At 36.3% G+C, this 17,243-nt stretch overlaps 2 protein-coding genes across 2 annotated transcripts in view; one reads left to right on the top strand and one right to left on the bottom strand.

Annotated features, from left to right (window-relative positions):
- Positions 1 to 17,243, bottom strand: part of AMMECR1 (AMMECR nuclear protein 1) — a 131,985-nt gene that overhangs the window by 16,310 nt on the left and 98,432 nt on the right. Inside the window, exon 3 of the mRNA XM_033116049.1 lies at positions 4,816 to 4,930. Within this exon, the coding sequence (XP_032971940.1) occupies positions 4,816 to 4,930 (115 nt within the window). The remainder of the gene's footprint in view (positions 1 to 4,815; positions 4,931 to 17,243) is intronic.
- The window catches only part of TMEM164 (transmembrane protein 164), a 326,236-nt gene that overhangs the window by 233,809 nt on the left and 75,184 nt on the right, over positions 1 to 17,243 (top strand). The window lies entirely within an intron of this gene.

The raw sequence follows: 17,243 nt of genomic DNA, 5'->3' as shown, positions 1-17,243 counted from the left end.
CACCAAAAGAGAGTTCCCAAATAGGCTGAGTTAAACACGTTGGATGAAGAAGAGAGTAAGGGAACCGGCCCTGTGACAGCTGACTTGTTTGCTGATCATTTGAAAATTAGGTGGCTATTACGGTCGGTCACATCCCTCAACCTCATGACTACAAGGCTGTCTGTCTTGTTAGCGAAGTTACCTACTTCTATGCTTTGGGACTTTTAAACGTTGCCCTCTCTCTGCTTTGATTTGGGCATTTTCATCCTTTAATGAGGAATTCTACTGCAGTAACACTGCTTCACCAGTGGGGGTTCAACTCAAACTGCACTTCCACCAGAAAAGCCCCAGGTTAGAGCCTTCTGCTTATATAAAACATACTCATTATTGATCTTTGACTTCAAAATTCCCTATTAAAATTCTGTAATCATCTCCTGTTTTCCCCTCTGGCATAAACATATTATAGCATTTTGTATTTCAGGTTAAAATTAGATACTTATGGTGAATATAGGATATTTCATTCTTGGAAGAAATGTTGTAGCTATTTGACAGTGTGAAATTTCTCAAAGTGAAATGTATACTTACATAATGTAGACAGACTCCTCATAAAGGAGATTTGCAATATAAATAATTAACTTATATACAAAGATAAACCATAAAGACTTCCTCATCCTCTTTTTAATAGTGATTGTATAATCAATATAATCTCAGTTACATAAACAACTATGCAGATTTATTGATAAAAAGACACAGGAAAATAATTGAGAGATTCCAAAATGCTAACAGTGATTATCTTAGAATGGTGCGATTACGAATGGCTTACAGTTCTTTCTTTATATTTTTTTAATTTTAAAAGTTTTCTTCTTCAATAAATTAGAATTCCTAAACTATTATGAAAAATAGGTTTATGTCTATGTATATGCATGTATACCTTTTTCACTGTGGTAAAATACACGTAGCATAAAGTCTGCCATTTTAACCATTTTAAACTGTATAATTCTGTGGCATCAAGTACATTCACAGTGCTGTATAAGCATCACTACTATCCAGTTCCATGACTTTTACATCACCCCACATGGAAACCCTGTACCCATTAGGCAGTCACTTCTTATTCACCTCCTCCTTCCATCCCTGGCAACCACTAATATGCTGTCAATCTCTATAGATTTTTCCCATTCTGGATATTTCATATAAATAGAATTGTACAGTTATGTGGACTTTTGTGTCTGGCTTCCTTCACTTAGCATGTTTTCAAGGTTCATACATGTTGTAGCGTGTGTCAGTATTTGTTTTCAGCTCAATAACATTCAATTATATGGATACACCATATTTTGTTTATCCCTTCATCTGTTGATAGATATTTGGGTTGTTTCTACCTTTTGGCTATTGTGAATACTGCTGCTATGAACATTTGTGTAGAAGTTTTTGTTTCAACATATCTTTTCATTTATTTTGGGTATATACCTAGGAGTGGAAATTGTACTAACATGTACTTTTTTTTTAAAAAGATTTTAATGGGGAAGGGGAACAGGACTTTATTGGGGAACAGTGTGTACTTCCAGGACTTTTTTTTCTCCAAGTTAAGTTGTTGTCCTTTCAATCTTAGTTGTGGAGGGTGCCGTTCAGCTTCAAGTTGTTGTCCTTTCAGTCTTAGTTCTGGAGCGCACAGCTCAGCTCCAGGGCCCGTTGCCGTTGCTAGTTGCAGGGGGTGCAGCCCACCATCCCTTGTGGGACTCGAGGAGTTGAACCGGCAACCTTGTGCTTGAGAGCCCACTGGCCCATGTGGGAATCGAACCGGCAGCCTTCGGAGTTAGGAGCACGGAGCTCCAACCACCTGAGCCACCGGCCGGCCCCTAACATGTATTTTTTTTAAAATACCTTTAATTCTACTTTAGCATTCTGTGTTTAAAGTAGCAATGCTTTTTCAGAATTATTCAGGATAACCCTTATAACGTCATTCCCACAATAAATGCCATCCCATTTTCAATCACTGACCATGATATAGTTTTTATTTTTTTTTAAGACCAAATCACATTCTTGTCCTTAAAATGTTAATTTTTATTCTCATTCTTTGGGAACAAATTTCTCTTATGATAAAATACTTTAAACTATGAAAACTAAATGAAAAGGACAGTCTTTTCCTCTTAGCACAGCCATTCTAGCAGTACCTAATTCACTTTCAAATGCTTACATATTAAAAGTACAAAAATATATGTGTGTATGTTTTGTTGGTACTTTAACAGGAAAGCTTCACTAAACAGACATCAATATTTAAGCCTTAAGGAATGTATTAAATATACAATACCAAGTAGAAGCAATATAGACTCTTCTAGAAATTCAAACTGGCAAATGGTGACCAGAGAGGATGAATATGCCCTGAAAGAGTACATAGTATCAATTCTTAAGTGTTTGACCTTCCACCGTCCCAGCAGAAAGCTGATACATCTCATGAACATAAAAGCCCAATAATATCAAGGTTAATTTTAGCTATGGACAGTGCTTGATGTGGGATAAAGAAGATGATGGTGGACTCTGTGCTTACCCATACCTACTTAACAACTGTTGGATTCTCCCATTTTTCGTTCCCCACAAACGCATGCACACACAGTTATGCAATATACATTCATGCACATGCACACACATGCACACCCGTGCACGTGCGCACACACACACCTGAACTATACATACTTCCAACTCGGTGGCTGCAATTAAGGGTAAAAGTGTTTTTGTAGCTTGGTCATCACCTAGATATCAGGTTCCCCCTGCTCCCCATCATCACTCCCACCGTCATCACTACACACACAGCACCTTGCAATTCAGAAATCTGTTATTTGTTAGAGAAGAAGGAGTAGCCTTAAAGCAGTGAAAGAACCACACAAACTGTAATATTTGTTAATAAGGGATGATTTGGGATCATTTAAAAATAAAGTATTGGGGAATACTTCTATAATACTGGCAGACTTCTCTTTAAGGAAAATTCAAATAGGAATAGTAAATTTATAGCAAACTATCAATTAGGAAAGTTTAATTCTATAAAACGCTTTATACATTCCAGGTTTGCTATGATCAATACTATCAATAATTTTATCTTTCCTTTATACAAGAAAAATCTTAAGATGTTTTCATATTCTGATAATGCTCCAAAAATCCCTACCACAAAATCCAGAAAGAACTCTTTCATCCTACTCTCTGAAGAGTTTTTAAAATAGCTCTGGCATAACAACAATATATCACAGAGGTTTTTTTCTCAAATCAAGATTAAGAACTTTATAAATGTCTTATTCTGTATGTGGAAAAACTGAATGGCAGTGGAGTAAGTTGTCCAAAGTCTCACAGGGAAACAGGGCAAAGATAAAAATAAAACTCAAATCCAATTAATTATCAAGACAGTGATCTATCCACAAAGCCAAATATCTTAGTTACCACAGGGCATAGGTATTCTAAAAAGGCAGTAGAATTAAAACATATTATATCATAATTATACAATCATGTCATTTATGAGCGTGAGTGTGTGCAAGAGAATGCTATGTATATCACTGAATTCCCAATGCTTTATTCTTAAAAGACTGTTTTATTCTTATTTACATGTTTCTCCGTGGTTTGTGTATACTTCTTTTCTCTGCTATTAGACTACAAGATGCTTTATTTTGGGGACCAAATCTTAGTACTTTTGTACATGTAGCACAGTGCCTTAAATACAGTAGGCATTCAATAATATGAGCGTGTTGGTGTGTAAAAGTTCATAGACATACACTTAACTATATCCTCCTAAACACTAAAGCAAATCATGGTGAGAATCTTTGAACTTCCTTAAAAAGCCAACCCTACATGTTAAAGAATAAAAATATGATCCATATAGACTACTCCGATAATGGCAATTCACAGAGATACCCAAGATATAACCTTAATATTTTTTTTTGAAAAAATTTTTTTTTATTTAAATTTATTGGGGTGACAATTGTTATTAAAACTACATAGATTTCAGGTGTGCAATTCTATATCACATCATCTATAAATTACATTGTGTGTTCACCACCCAGAGTCAGTTCTCCTTCCATCACCGTATATTTGATCCCCCTCACCCTCATCTCCCACCCCCCAACCCCCTTACCCTCTGGTAACCACTAAATTACGTTCCCCAGATTAATTTTCAAACCCCGTGGCCATCCTGTGGTCACCGACTGCCCTCCAATCCCTTCACCCGCCCCCCCGCCCATCTAGCAATCCTCAGTTTTTCCTCTTTGTCTCCAACACTGTTTCTGGTTAGTTCATTCACTTATTCTTTTCTTTAGATTCCGCAAATAAGCTGATTAACCTTAATATTATTTGTTAATGTGTTTAAGTGTCCAAGAAGGAATTAGCATGATTTAACTTTAATTAACCAACACCCGGTCGTTATCCACAAGCTGATTTCCCCAATTGGTGTATTATCCTAACTCTTTGGTCCTTGTTTTCTTAGACATACCCTCCGACCACCCCTCACTGCTTGGTGGCAGTTACACAAGCGTGCACTGGGATGGATATCAGAGGAGAAATAAATTCCAATCAGTCCTTCTTACTATTTATTAACAACTTTTATGAGGTTCTCTAGTGAAGCAAAAGGGTAAAAACGAAGAGCAAATTCAGTTTGAGGATTAAAACAACACATGGCACTTTGCCTTTTAAAAAAAAACTCCGTCACTCATATCTCATTGATCAGTTCTGAGGTTTATTTTTCTGTGACTCTCTACTTTCACTATAATAGAGAGTGGGCTGAAAGAGTTAATTTTCTGGGCCTAATTTTAAAAGATTACTCAGGAGTTACCTTCATTTTTCTTTAATTTTCTATAGTCTTACCTCCCAGTCCAAATAATCACAGACATCTTCAAAGTTAGTGAGCAGAGATACTGAGCAGAAGAGCCGAGGCAGCTCATCCCTTGTCATTGGGGGAAAACGGCTATCTTTAAGGGCACTGTTGAAAACAAAGCAAATATTAAAGCAATCGCTAGATATGAAAGTTCCTAATTTCAAATGCAGACAATCATTTAAAAACGGTAAGAAATAAAAAACAAAAAGTCTGTAAGGTGCCGAAGGTGCCAATAATCTTCAAATGTATTCAAAGACCCCAAAGATTTTAGGAGTCTTCATTTTTTTTTCATTCAATAGATTGTATTTACTAGCTAATCCTGTGACCAATTCAATTGTAAAGAGTGAATGATCAATTACATTTCCTGTACAGTCATTTCCTGATGTACTTTCCTGTTACTTCTGGAATATGAGACTGTTTTATTTTACTTTTGAGGAGAATAAAAACCAGACTAGTGGAAACTTGTGGGAAGACTTCTGGATCTAGTGTTGGTGGGGAAAAAAATATATGTGCATTTCATGTTGTAAAAATATTCATACTAGGTTGGCTAGTTACCATAGAACAGCACTCAAAGAGTTCAAAAAAAGGATCAAAATTTCATTTTCTTCAAGCAAAAGAAATCAAAGAAAATGAAAATAATCATGCAAATAACAGACTAAAAATACTCAAGGATTTCAGGCCCCCTATGAAGGATAATTCAAGATATGACTCAAAAATTATGAAACTACAGGAAATAAGACTAATCTAGGAAGTAAAAGTATGATTAGGAGACCATTAATCACATGAATGGATTTCTGAGTACATCAACTCTGATTGGATCCTGTAATCAAAAGTAGTACACCACAGTGCCAAACTCTAGGAAAAACCCACTGTAGAGGACAAAATGTTGGAAGACCATACGTCTTCCTGCAACAGTAGAATAGACAGAAAATACACAGACACACAGACATACACACACAGGCACTGTGTGTTCCTTGTACTTTTAAAAGAAACCACTTCCTGGTCAAGAAAAACAAACATCTTTCTGATTGCACACTATATTAATGGCACTGCTGGTATTTGCATCATTGATCCTCAGATGTCTTATGTAGCAGCTCAGCTTAGACTTGTTTTCACAGATTAATCCTTAGAGGTTACAAATTTAGAGACTACAAACTGCTTGGATCATAACAAAGTTCTAAGGCCTTTGGAAATAATTTAATTCCTTTTTCAGGACTTCCTCATTGCTGGATTTTCTTTTTTTCATTTTTCCATCCTTTGCATTCTGAAACTCACCCACTGTACTGTACAAATATATGCCTATGTTTGTGTTTTCAATGCATTTTGGGGCTCGTGCTATCCTGCTACACAAAGGAAAATGCTCACAGAAATATATAGAGGTGTTGTTTACACAGTAAAAATGTTTTTTTCCCCATCCAAGGAGCCAAGATTAACCAAGATAATCTGTGATAATTCTTACTATGAGAACAGCATTTCACTGTTTTATAATTTAACAACATAAATTTCCTCTGGTCTGGCTTCTTTTATTTTCCTATTGGCAAATAAAGTTTTAAAAAGTTTTTTCAAGTTCTCATTCAAAGCCAAGATAAAGACGTGTGTGTGTATAAACTCCCACTTTCCCCCACTGACACATACACACATACTGGAGAGAAGTTCTAAAACACAGACCAGAAGAATCCCACGCATAAAAAACAAAAAGCCAATCACACTTTCAATTTTCCTGTTAAAAAGAAAAACCTTATACATCAGAATAACATAAAATGTATTTTTCATGGTTATAGATTTTTTATTGTGATAAAGTATACATAACATTTACCATTTTAACCATTTTAAGTGTACAGCTATGTGGGATTAAGTACATTCACATTGTGCAATAATCACTACCATCCATCTCCAGAACTTTTTTCATCTTGCCCAACTGAAACACCATATCCATTAGATATTAACTCTCCATCCCCACCCCCCAATCTTCCCAATCCCTGGCAAAAATGTAATTTAAACACACTTTTATAATTTCAAGTAATTATAGTAATATAACCACTGACATTTTTGATATATAACAGCTTTATTGAGATATAATTCACATACCACAAAATTCACCCTTTTAATGTATACAATTCAATTCATAGAGTTGTATAATACAACTATCACCATTATCCAATTTTAAAACATTTTCATCAAAAAGAAACCCCATACCCATTAGAAGGTCACTCCACATTTTCCCTTCCCCCCAGCACCTAGAAACCAATAATCTACTTTCTATCTCTATGGATTTGCCTAAGTAGAATCATGCAATATGTGGCATTTTGTGTCTGAATTCTTTCACACAACATAATGTTTTCAGTGTTTCATCCATGTTGTAACATGTATCAGTACTTCATCCTCTTTATTGCCTAATAATATTCAATTATATGGATACATCACATTTTGTTATCCATTTATCTGCTGATAGACATTTGGCTCGTTTCCACTTTTCGGCTATTATGAATAATGCTGCTATGAACACTCGTGTATGAGTTTTGTGTGGGATTGCTAGGTCATATGATAATTCCATGTTTAACTTTTTTAGGAGCCAACAAACTGTTTCCCACAGCTTCTGTACCATTCAATGCTCCTACCAGCACTGTATGAGGGTTCTAATTTCCCCATATCCTCACCAACACTTGTTATTGACTGCCTTTTTAATTATAGTGCTTCTTTAATGAAGAGGTTTTTTTTGTATGTAGCTTTTACATTAAAACAATACACATATTGAAGTTGCCGTATACTTAATTTCTCAATACTTTAAAGCAAGTTAGCATTTTGCTTACTTTATTTCCTAGCAAACCAATGAAAGGTAAATTGTAGCTCAGTGCAATTCAAACTATTTCAAATCAGTGAAATTTTCAAGTACCTAAAATGTACTCAGGATCAGGCTAGCAAGCTTTCCTCGTGATACAAAGCCTGTGGCTCAATCATTCTGGGCTTAAAAAAAAAAAAGCAAAGAATATTTAGAACGAGGAAGTAGGAGAATGATATATGGCTAATAAGAGAAACTTACAATCATGCATCACCATACCAAGCCTCGAACATATTAACTTCAAAACTCTGAAATAGTGAAGGTACACTAGTCATGATGGAAACAGTCTGATTTTAGAGACCCTCATTCAAACAAGACTTAATTCCTGCACCAACTCCAAGTAACTTTTCATTAAATTTATGAGCATAGAAAAGTCCCCAAAAGCAGGAAGCTCTCAATATCTCTAAACACAGATTCCTAGGGAAAAGAACTAGCAATGAAAGCATTGCAAATATTTAAGGGATTATAAAAAAAAGATTAAAAATGCAGCCGGAGACTGACCTCAGAACTGCTACACTGGTGTGGATAGTTGATAAACAAGAGGATTCAGCTTCCTCCAGCCCCGCTCTCTTTAGTATACAGAACATGGAGTATGGAAGGTGAGCCGTTAGAAAGGGTATGCAGTCCGGAGTTGGGCAGTGACTTAATTGAGGTGACCCATCTAGTTAGTGACACGGATGGGGATACAACCCAGATTCTTGACTCAAGTCCAAAATTCTTTCTAGTATTTACATTTTAGTTGCCACCTTTGAATGGATTATTTTTTCACTTTAAAATTAAATGCTTGCCTTACTTGGCAATTCTGATCTTATACTTGCAGTGCCTCTGCCTAAAGAAGATAAATAATAATTTAATAGCATTCATTAGTAGCCAAAGTGTAAATAGAACTAGACTTCCTGTCTACTGGAAATCTGCAGGAGCAAAAAAGGATTTTAAAACATTAATATTGTCATCCATGGAAAGCATTTTATGCCAAAGTAGTGTCTGCCAATTTAAAATCGAGGCAGTCTAAGGAACTGACAAACAATGAGATCCTGTAGTAAATTCGTATGAAGTTCTCTTTTCTACAATAGAAAGCCATTTTCCAATGTTTGAACGTTGCTAGGGAAAAAAACAACAACAAACACTTATGTACAAAATCAGCCGGCTGCTCTATCACTCATGATGGATGGGTAAGGTTTAAACAACAGTTTAATTCACATACCAAATTCAAATATATTCAATTCAAATTGGCACTTTCCAAGAATATGTTTCTCCTAATTGAGAAGCAGCATAAACACCTGTCAAAGTTAACATCTAATGTTAAATAGCACTTTAATGAAAATGAACATTTTAAAAAAGGAATTAAGAGTTTAGCTTATCAAAGAATCAAGGGGTTTGTGAAAAGTGCCTGGAAATTACGCGGAAAAAAACAACAACAGCTGAAAAGAGACAAAACCTTAGATATTACAAGGCTTATCATAAACAATATAGCATACAATAGAAATGATTTAAGTGAATCTAGCTAGCTAGCCATTCACTCATTCATTCATTCCTTTGCTCTCTAATACATAGGTGACCTTAATCAGTTAACCAGTGGAAAGTTACCAAACTGAGAAGGGCTTCATATTACAGGCAATCATTTTTCAGGACAAGGAAGTAATTAAAACCAAAATTAAAAATCCCTGTTTGGATAGGTGAAGAAAAGCAAATCAAGCATACATCAGTCTTAAAAAAAAAAAAAAAAAGTTTTTTCAAAAGGGGTTTGAATCGTCTAGAAATTCTGCCATTCCTCATCAGAGCTTCTGGAACAGAATGGACATGTGGCACATCTGAACTCCAGAAACTTAGAATACTAGAATTATCCATAATCTTTCTTTCATATTAAATAGCAATTTTAGTTTCCCCATTATTAGAGAAAATAACAGGCATAAAACAATGCAAAAGTGACTATTCATCAAACATAAGGGTAGAGATGAGTGACAAAGGACACGATTATGGTTAAGGAAGGAGTAAGGGAACCTTTTTTTGGTGAGGGCTGTGACCCAAAGGGAAATTTTCAGTCATAAGACATATGTAAAGTGTTACTTGATTGGGGGATTTTTTTTCCTTTAGAGTAATAAATATAACCTAGTTGCTGCTCAATGAACATTAACAGTTATTCATTTTAATTATTAATTTTAATATACATTTTAACGTGATGTGATGGGTATTAATGGGGAATGGAGGAAAGAATTAAGGGAAGAGAAAGTAGAAAGGGGGGAAATAAAAAGAATACATACAAAGAAATAAAGATGGAGAGGAAGAGAAAACAAGCAGGAAAAGGAAGTGGGGGGCAAAAAAAGTAAATAAATAGAGACACAAACAAAGGGACAAAGGGACAAAGCAAGGAAGGGTAAGAGGGAAAGGTATGAGATAAAGTGTGATTTGTCCGGTAGGTTTCCCTATATATTATTTGGTTCCTATCTTATAGGATTCACTTAGACTTCAGAGTATGATCACTTACTGATGAAAGTTCTTGAATTGCTCTGATCTCGAATTCTTAAAAGCCTCTACTCTGAGTTAGCCACAGCTGCCCACCAGGAGGGAAAAATACTCTTCTAGGTTGCATGCTGTGATGACCAGAGCAATATTGTCAAGAACCTGCCTCCTAGCCGCAGTTCCTCACCTCTAAATTAGGAGAAAAGAGTGTGAATTTGAATCGGTGGAGCAGAACGAAAACTGGAAAGTACAAGATACATAAAGAAACAAATGGCTGTTTAGAGTACATTGCAGGTATTCCTCATTTCTCTCCATATGATGTCCACATCATGCTCTACTTGCAGAGTTTCTGGATTTACTCTATCCTGTCTTGAGAAATGAATTACTAGAAATTTTTTTTGTTTTAATTATCTTTCTGATGAAAATCTTTTAAAATATATTCTACCAGTGTAAAACGAACATAATTTTCTCTTTATGACACAGGCTCATTTTTACGACTCAATATGACTTTGGGTCAGTCATTACTATACAGTATGAGAACAGTGCTCTCAATGGTGTTGGCAAGGAAAAAAAAACTCTGTGGGTCTGGAAAACAGAGTACAGAATGACCACCAAAAATTTCCATGTTGGGAAATTTGAAAACGTGAGATGTCTCTACTTTCAGGAGAATGTAACACAAAAGTAACCTGACGTAGACTTTCATGGTTTCCATCCTTGTGTTCCCTGAGTTAGGATACTATAAAACTGAACTACCTCTCAAGTCAAATCGAATGTAAATGTTATTGCCTTTCTCTTAGAATTTAGAAACCTCTACAACCCTGACCAGGATTATTTCCCCAGGGCCATCAAGAGCATGACTCCAAGGTATTAACAACAATTCCCTATGACTTACTGCCAATAAATATAGCTCTTAAAATGCAAGATTGAAGTCATCATTAATACATGAGCACTACTATTTCACAGTCCTATGGAACATAGCACAGTAGTAGAATGGTCAACAGCTTATATTCTGGAGTCCAACATACCTGCATTTGGATCCTGGCTTCACTGCATACTAGTTGTGTGATATCTGGATAAGTCTCTTAACCTGTGCCAGCCTCCATTTCCTCATCTATAAAAATGGGAATAATAATAGTACCTACCTCAGAGCTACTGTGGCAAATAAATAATAAAACCTGCATAAGCGTCTTGCATACACTAGGTGCCTAATAAGTAGTGGCCATCAAAGAACTTAGATTGATCATCAGTGTCTGTTAAGTTTATGCCCATGGGGCTGCCCCCACATTACGACTGTGGTGAAAGGAAGGGAACCCCAGGACTAAGATGGACCCTTCAACCTTGATATGGGAGGATCTAAACAAGTTCTCGTCTCTAGGAATTAAATGTGGCCATCCCTGTGAATAATGGCTACTTTCCAGGTTGTTTTTATTTTTTGAGAAGCCTACACTTCATTTTCTTTAACTTTCAAAATATTTATTAAGCACCTGCCATATGCCCTTTATTATGTGATAAGTAATGGAGGATGTAAGAATAGATTATAAAATAATATATGGATATATGTAAAAAACTTGTTAAAATAGCATACGATAGGAATGCTGAGAGGAATGATCAGACAAGGTTAACTTCTCTTCTGGAAGGATCTGTTTTATACTCTCTGCCACTGGTTTACAAGTTACCAAGTGACCCAGAATCGTAGGAAAGTTTACAGAAATGAAATGTATACACATTTTTTTTCTAGTAACAAATCTACTACATCAAGTGAGGTGCTTCTTCATCAAGAAGTTCCATTATCTTGCAGGCATGCATTCATATGTTGCTTTGTAACTTTGTTTGTTTTCCTGAACTAAATTTTTAAATATCTCCATGGCAGAGACAGGTATTTTTTTGGTTTGTTTGTTTGTTTTAAATTAAAGTTTACTGGAGTAACAATTGTTAGTAAAGTTACATAAGTTTCAGTAAAAGGGATCAAATATATTGTGGTGGAAGGGATTGGTCTTTTACTTCCATACAAGAAATGTTTACCCAGAAATGCAGTTCCCTGAATTATGTTCAATTTGTTTTTCAATGGATTTAGATATATTATTCTATATCCTACTAGCTATGCTACAGCAAAATTTTTAGGAAAACAAAATAAAAAAACTCTCTAAGCAGCAGACACAGAATGAGAGATGAGAGGCTCTGTGCCTTCCTCATCTAAATCAGTCGTCTCCAAGCTGTTTTTCCTGAGCATGCTTAGCGGTAAAAAAAAGTTTGGCACATATGTACAATATGTATATTTATTTATAAAGTATATACATCTAGTACTATCACTAGCTAATAATATATCCAAAGCACGAAATATACTTGCAGTAAGCTTTGTTGGTAAAGACAGCAGGTATAAACACATATTTCAAATAATGTTCTTGACAATTTCTTTTTTAGTTTTTGGCTGCTATCTCATCAGGTCTGATTAGATTATCCTCCTGTTCCAAGGTAATGTGTAGAAGTGTCAGCTAGCTCCACCAACTTTCTCACCCTTGCCTTGTGCTTGTATTATTACTTTTACCATGAATTTATTGTTCGTTTGCAGGAATCTTTTCAGGCCACTTTGGCAGCCTGCATGGCTTATTTATCTAGCTTTAGCTAACCTACGTATAATGGTCAAATGGCTTAAGAAGATTCCTGCAAAGAAACCACAGGTTGAAGACAATACCAAGAACCATGAATCTATTTAACCAGGCACACATACACTGAAATACGCTGCGACATCCGGGAGTGAATGAAAGGAGTGTGCCACTATCAACTCTCATCCAATCAGGGATCTCACGCTGTCCTCAAGAGTATGTGACAGTGACCCTCTGACACAGACCAAATGAGAGTACCGGGGTCTATCCATACATTAAACATTAGTGGGGTTTAAGTACTTTCTTATATTTTATATTAAAGGATTAGAATAGGATTTTTAATCTTTTCTTCTTACCCCACACTGGGTCATTTATGCATACCCCTCTTTGAAGACTGCTAATCTAAAGCTCTTCATCAAGTTCTAGGAGACTGATCGTAATAAACATGACACTATGAGCAAACAGCTTTCAATACAAAAGACCCAATATCTTTTGAGCACCTACTGTGAGCAGGGTGCTATCCATGTATTTTCTTGTTGAGTCCTCAAAACAACCCCATTTTGTAGACAAGGAGACAGGTTCAGTGAGTTCAGTGAGATTAAGCAATTTGCCAAAGGTCATAAAAACAGGTAAGAGAGTTGACATTGGAAGTCAGGACTGCCTGTCTCCAGAGCCCATTCTCTTTTCACAGTACCACTTCTAGAATGTTAGCAAATCAACATAATGCATACACATTTAATCAGTTTTAAGGAATTTTTCCCCAGTTAATACTACTTCTCCTGAGATTTAATGGAATGTTTTAGGTATAAATGTGAACAGCTTCTGAAACTAAGAAAAATGGTACTTTTTTAGTGAAAATATTAGCTTGTTTTTGTTCTCTTCTTTCTCCATGTTTTTTGATCTTGGTGATTCAGAGCTGCTGCCATTGAAAAACATCTGTTTTATCTAAATTTAATAAGCTCTATTAATGGGATACTAAGCCTTCCCTTATTCTGAAGCCTTTTCACAATTTGAAATTTAATCTGCTGGAAGTCAGAATAGCGTTACCAAAGTACTAGTTTTGGACATATCTAGGCTGGTGGGCCTGTTTCTCATTTTTAACTTTGCTTCTCCAACCTGAATGAATAAGCTCTCTCATACTCACCACAAGAGTCATGCATTTTTTTCCTTCCCTCTTTCCATGGAAATCAAATCTATAAATTGAACCCTGTAAACTGCAAAACATACGTTGTCACTCTAAGTTACGTGCCATGTTAGGGTGATTCAGTCTTACCCATTGGTTTACTGTCCTTTTTAAAACTTATTGTCAGTCCTAGATGGTACAGGTCTGCTGAGAGCTAGCATGCTGGTTCTTACTGTGTGGCCTATGATTTTCTCAGATGTCACTGATGGGGAACTACAGGTAACAAAGGAAGAGTTAAGTCAGTCTTAAAGATGAGGTGCAAAGTAAATTTATCCACTTGATCATGCTGAGGAAAATGGGGTAGGGGGGAGAGAGAGACAGAGAGAGAGACAGAGAGACAGAGACAGAGAGACAGAGAGAGATCCAGCCCTCCCCACTGCCTCACTGAGATGTTTTTCACCTTTATTTTCCTTCTCTTCTCCTCTCCCACCTTCTGGATGTTTTCCTCTTTTCTCTTTCTTTACTCTTTCTATTCTACTAAGGTAAGGAAGCAATAGTAAAATGCTACAAGAAGGAGATGAAAGAAAAGAATGGGGGGTGAGAAGAGAGATATCACTAAGCTGCTGCCTCCACCAGACAAGTGTGAGACGCCAGCGTGCAAGGCAGCCACACGTTGTTGTGTTCCGTTCCACCATTGAGTCAGGATGACCCATTCCCTTCTATACTGGTTTTAATGTTCTATTTTCGCCTTCAGGGAGTAAATTGTGTACAGAGAAAGGTACGTGATCCACTGCCCATTTCTTTCTAGGGTTTTTAAGGTAACCTTGAAAAGCAGAAGGCCAGTTGGGAAAAATAGTTGAGTGCCTCATCCCCTAGCAGTCTAAATGTTTAACCAGGCAATGGTTATAGAGTCAATTTCTTGATTTTTATACTTTCCAATCACATATTCCCTTACAATGAAGCATAAGTACATGTCTGTTTTTAAGGCCTCTGTAACTTGTCTTACATTCATTTAAATGGAACTATTTTAATTTTTATTATTACGTGATAACTTTGGAGGGAAAGTTTCCTTCAACTCGCTCATATCGTCTTCATTTTTATATGATTCTTCACAGTTTCCAAAGGGTCTTCACATCTTTCATCCTAGGTAACCCTCAAAACGGCCCAGAAAGTAGACAGAGCTAATGCTATATTACATTAGAAACCATAACAGGTGTCCTCCAAGAACAAGGCCCTTATAGTCATAGTCACCAAATGGAACAGCTACAAGCACTTAGAGATCATGTAGTCCACACCCTTCATTTGATATTTAGGGAACAGGAGCAGAAAGTAACGTGCTCAAAGTCATACAGCAACCGAGTAGTGGCGTTGGGACTATATGCTACATCTCCTGAGTTCCCTTGTTCCCCACCCACTGATCTCTCCATTATTCTTTCATATATTCATTGACTGAAACTCCAGAACAGATGTTGAAGGAGCAAAGAAAAACATGATGTGGAAGGCACCAAGGAATAGCTAGAATAAGCAGTGAGCTTCGCAGCATAACTCCACACTGTCAGGCACCTGGCACTCGTAGGCATGCTGAGGCCACACAGAATCTAGAAACGGAGAGGTAAGGGTGGGAGGATCACCACTGTGGCGACGCGAATGCGGTCTTCACTAAGGCCCTCCTTTCCACTTCTAACCCACTCCCCCTCATCTCACTTCATTCTTACACACTCCTAGAAGGTGCCGCTCTCTCCTCATTGTGCTTTTCCCTTGCTCTTTTTACCTTGCAGTCTATCCATTCGGTCCCATTATTTCTCCCTACCTGCTGAACTGCACAGGATTATTCAACAGAAAAGTTATACATTTTTAAAATAGGGTATTTAGTTCTCTTTTATGAAGCTCTAAAACCTAGAGAATCTTTCCCTATTATAAATGTCACTGTATGTTCTGGCTCTGTGAGTATCAACATGTCAAACTATAAGCTGGTCAGGGCAGGATAACCTTAATGCCCATTTTCAAGTATATAGCACAATGTCGTGTGGAGATTCCACATGGGAGAACTATGCGGCTCCTGATGTACTGTTAAAGGCCTTGGACTTGAATTCATCCTACCTTCCAATCTCTTAACTTGGAATATATATTAGTTTATCCCTTTCAACAAATGTTAAAGTGAGCCTGATCAAACAGAAAAGGATACTTTAACTCCTCATCTCCTGTTTGGTTTATACCTTGATAAACCTAATTTTCAAAGTAAAGAAAAATTTTACTTCTATAGCTTTCCATTCAATTACCATTAAAAATTACTTAATTCTCCCACTGGAAAGGTCCTACTTTGATTTTGTTTCCATGAGACAAACACATGGTGTAATAAAATATGTTTGAAAGGCTTCACAATATGCTGCTGAAATAATGACAATTGCTGAATCTGTGCTACAATGCATATTAGAAAACCACAACAGATACTAAAAGGAAACAGCATCATTTGGGGATAGAAAAAATGCAATGGATAAAAAACCATGCAATTTAAATTACAGTCATGTGACAATAGCTCCGTCCCCTACAGCAGTAAACTTGCCATGAATAAGTGGCGGTCGTAATGATTACTGGTGGAAAGGAATGTCTATGAATGTGAATTAATTTAGCAAATATTTATTGAGTGCCTGCTACATACCAGGCACAGGCATACATACAGTATATTCTACTGTAGTCCTGTGGAACAGCTTGCTTCATAGACATTTCACGACATGACCATAATACGACTGGCATTTATGTGAGCGACTCAGAGCCCACAATGATAAGTACAAATCTCATAAACTAGGTCACGTTTTAGAGATTAAAAAAAAAAAAAGAGGGAGGCATCTAAACTCACAAGGCCTTATAACTTTTAACGCTATGGATACTAGTCTATTTGTAGAAAATCTGCCAGGCTAAGCAAAACCTGATAGAAATGCAAATTAAAAACTACATTTTTGACTATTTCTTACCCGTGTATGTGTTACATGTAAAACTTCAACCATAAGCTCCCTGACTATGATGACTATGCTCAGTTTTGCTCACCACTGTATGTAGACCCAATGCCTAGCATTTAGTAGCTGGTAAATAAATTTTTAATGAGTGAAAGACTATAGGAAGATAGTCTCATATTTAATAAACATTTATTGGCAATATAATAAACATTAAATGGTCCTACTGGTTATACTTTATTGAACAGTCAGTGTTCCCCTATACTCTAAATATCCTTTTATTCATCAACTTAAAAATTGTCCAGTGTATTTTCCCCTGCTTAATATCTGTTAAATGCTGTTCATTTAGAAGGTTTAACTGATCATTGTGGTCTTTAGATTACTGGGCATTCACACTACAGCACAGTTTAGCAACACTTTTCTATCTAAAATTCATAGATTG

The sequence above is a fragment of the Rhinolophus ferrumequinum genome, chromosome X (assembly GCF_004115265.2).
Source record: "Rhinolophus ferrumequinum isolate MPI-CBG mRhiFer1 chromosome X, mRhiFer1_v1.p, whole genome shotgun sequence".
NCBI classification, from domain to species: domain Eukaryota; kingdom Metazoa; phylum Chordata; class Mammalia; order Chiroptera; family Rhinolophidae; genus Rhinolophus; species Rhinolophus ferrumequinum.
Note: the sequence above shows the minus strand (reverse complement) of the source record. Positions and strands in the feature narration are given on the sequence as shown.